General features: G+C 42.6%; 1 protein-coding gene across 1 annotated transcript in view; it reads left to right on the forward strand.

Moving 5' to 3' along the window:
• Positions 1-3,247, forward strand: part of DDX47 (DEAD-box helicase 47) — an 11,686-nt gene that overhangs the window by 3,697 nt on the left and 4,742 nt on the right. The window contains exons 2-4 of the mRNA XM_035897108.1: positions 485-578; positions 2,076-2,264; positions 2,937-3,008. Of these exons, the coding sequence (XP_035753001.1) occupies positions 485-578; positions 2,076-2,264; positions 2,937-3,008 (355 nt within the window). The remainder of the gene's footprint in view (positions 1-484; positions 579-2,075; positions 2,265-2,936; positions 3,009-3,247) is intronic.

A 3,247-nucleotide genomic window follows, 5' to 3' on the forward strand; every position in this document is an offset into this window, starting at 1 on the left:
GTGCGCCGCCGTCGCTGCGCCGGCCCGCGGGCGCGATGCCCGGGGAGTTCAGGCCTCTGCTCCGGTGAGGTTGGCCTTGCTGCTCCGGTCTGTGCCCCTCGGCCGGCTGCCTGTGTTTTCAGTTGTGTTAACTTGCTCGGGCATTATCCTTTTGCCATGCTCATGGGATGCTCCCAGAGAGGGGGGAGAGACAGCCATATGCGCGTGGAAAGTTGCTTGCGTAAACTGGGGAAAAAAATGACTGGTTTGTTGCTGGTGGCAGTCACCTCTAACAGTTTGGAACAAATCTATGAAGTTACTGATGGAGGTGGGGATCACTGAGCAGCCTGTCCTTTCATGTGGTTGCATTGAGGGCCTGATGGAGTCTGTCTCTGCTAGAAACAAGCTTGGCTCTGTTGCAGCATGTGTGTAACTTGGCTGTATGATTTAACTTCGGTCTCCTTGGTGATGTCTGTTTCCCCTTCCTCTTTTCACTAACGTTCAGGGAGTGACAGATGTTCTGTGTGAAGCTTGTGACCAGTTAGGATGGAAGACGCCAACAAAGATCCAAGTTGAGGCTATTCCAGTGGCTCTCCAAGGTGAGTAGTGTGCTTCTCTGATCCTGAATCTGGGGATGCCCCAGGAGCTCTATGTGAATGAATTTTGACAAGTGAGAAGTAAGTGGCAGGAGCGAGAGTGTTTCCCCTTCTTTGTTGTTGAAGATTGCTGCCTAGAAGTAGTCTTTGTGTTCATTCTTGTGTTCTTCCCAGGTGGAGCTTGGAATACTAATTTCTCCTATAACACTGCCTGCAACTGCAAACTTTCAAATGGGTACAAACATTCACTGCTGTTGCATAGTTCTGATGCTCCATATTAAATAGAATTATTGTCAATCATTTAAGCTTCTAGTCCCCATTGACCTTTTTCTTTTTTCTGAAATACTCAAGGATATACAGGAAACGTCAGATAGATTTAGGACTGTGCCTCTTTTAGTAGAGACCCATGGTGTGTGTCTGAAATTAGAGATGCCTTGACTGGTTACATAGCTTGTACGATGTGCTTTGCTGTGAGCAGGCAGTTCTTTGAAATTAGATTGCTGGAGTGAGTAATAGTCAAACCACAGTGGCTTTCTGTAAACATCCTGGAATTACTGCTGAACTCGGCAAACATTTCTGCCTCTAGAATATTTGGTTGTTTGTTTAAAAAAACCAAACAAACAAAAAAAACACCACGGTGAAGCAGGAACAGAACAATGTAGTGACAAAATGAGAAGAAACTTTCAGTGTCTACTCTGTCCTAGTATTTAACTGTTCTCAGCTCTTGTACTCCACATATAAGGTTCTCACTTTTTAAAAAAAAAAAAAAAAAAAAAAAAGATTGCATTCCTGAGATGATGTTTCCACTTTAAGGCCTGTTGGCAGCATGCTGTTCTCAGCTGTAGGGGCTTAGGAGGTCAGAATGGATTCTACTGATGTATTCTGCCCTGTTGCCTGCACCGATTTTGGGCAAAGGACTTGCAGTCCTAATCCTTCCTGCTGCAGACTGGTTTAGATTATTCTCTTAATCAGTGGCATAAAATTGATTGTGGCTTGTGAAATGTGAGTTTGGTAGTGCTGTGGTCTTGCCGTTGGTATGACTTAAGTCTCAAACACTGGAGTCTATTTCCTTGTAAGCCAGTAAACAGACAACAGCTGGTCTAGAATACTTACCTGGATAGAAGCAACAGGCTGTAAATTGACAGACAGATTTGAGAAACAATAAAGTAAGGCTTTTTTTTGAACCTGAAGTTTGTATGATAGCCTATATATTGGCAGAAGTTTAACTAGAAAATGGAAAGGATCGAGACCGTAATTACTGTATGAATGAAGTCACACTCTAAAAGCGTTGCAGAGGTTTTTCTGAAATTCTTTGGTTTGGGCCTTTGTTCTTTACCCTTTGTGTATGTCTCTCTTTTTTTTCTTTTTTTTTCTTTTTTTTTTTTTTTTTTCTCTCCTTATCCTTAGGGAATTCTTGTGCTTTATTGCACAGTGCATTAAAGGCTTCTTTCTCTGGTCTAGACTTGTAACGGTTTTTTCCCTCCTTGCTGCTCCTTATAGGCAGAGATATCATTGGACTGGCTGAAACTGGCTCTGGAAAAACAGGAGCCTTTGCTTTGCCGATTCTTCAAGCACTGCTGGAAACACCTCAGCGATTATTTGCTCTTGTCCTCACACCAACAAGGGAGCTGGCCTTCCAAATCTCAGAACAGTTTGAAGCTCTTGGATCCTCTATTGGTGTCCACACTAGTAAGTAGCTTTGTGATATTGGAGCAGTTTTCCTGAAGACTGAAGTTTGTCAGCTCTAGATTGCGAAGGAAAAAGTAGACAGTATTTATATGGAGGGTTGAACAAAAGTGAGAGAAGCCTGTGATGCTGGAAGACAGAGCTCTGGTATCAGGTTTGGGAAAGAAAGACTGTATGGTCTTTTCTCATGGAGTAGTCTGCAGCTCTTCTGCATTTAATGTCCAGACAGTTGAAGATGAAAGTAGGAGAGAATCTTGTCAATATTGTGTCTAGTGAAATTGCATAGAGCTCCACACTGTAGTGTGATGTAGCTTATTCTTTCCTTCAGACTGTCTGTATTGGTTATTTAGATATTCTCTACAAACATAAAAGCTTTGTGGGTATTTTTAGAATACCTAGATTTTTGCAGCTGATTTAAGCTGCAAGTAACAGATTCTGCTCATAGCTCTTCAACTGTGAAAATAAAATACTCAGGGCCAGTAAGGACTTAATTGTATTGCGTAAGAGGGCTGGGAAAGTCAGGTGTGCTAAAAGAAAGTGAAGTCTCATAAAGATAAATAGCCTTTCATTTGTGCAGAGTTGTTGTGGGTGGCAGGGAGTAGGACAAAATGCTGTGGTGACAGGGGCTGGCTGATGCTAGACTGAGAGATTCACTATATTCTATTTGTCCTGCAGCGGTTATTGTGGGTGGAATTGACACGATGTCTCAATCTCTGGCCTTAGCCAAGAAACCACATGTCATAATTGGTAAGTTTATGTGCTGGGTGTACGGGGTATGAATATTATCAAACTGCAGTTGTCCAAAGAAAGAGTGCCAGAAGGTTTTGTGCATTTGAAGGCTAAGTGAGAGTACATTCTTCATTTGGTTTGTCCTGAGATCTAGGTACTGGCTTGTCAGTGTTTCTAAAGTATACACCAGTAGCCTTGTTGCTACAGGCTCATTCCAAAGCATTCCCGCTAGACTGCCTTTGACTTGGTTTTTCCTT

The sequence above is a fragment of the Egretta garzetta genome, unplaced genomic scaffold (assembly GCF_000687185.1).
Source record: "Egretta garzetta isolate BGI_Z169 unplaced genomic scaffold, ASM68718v1 scaffold697, whole genome shotgun sequence".
NCBI classification, from domain to species: domain Eukaryota; kingdom Metazoa; phylum Chordata; class Aves; order Pelecaniformes; family Ardeidae; genus Egretta; species Egretta garzetta.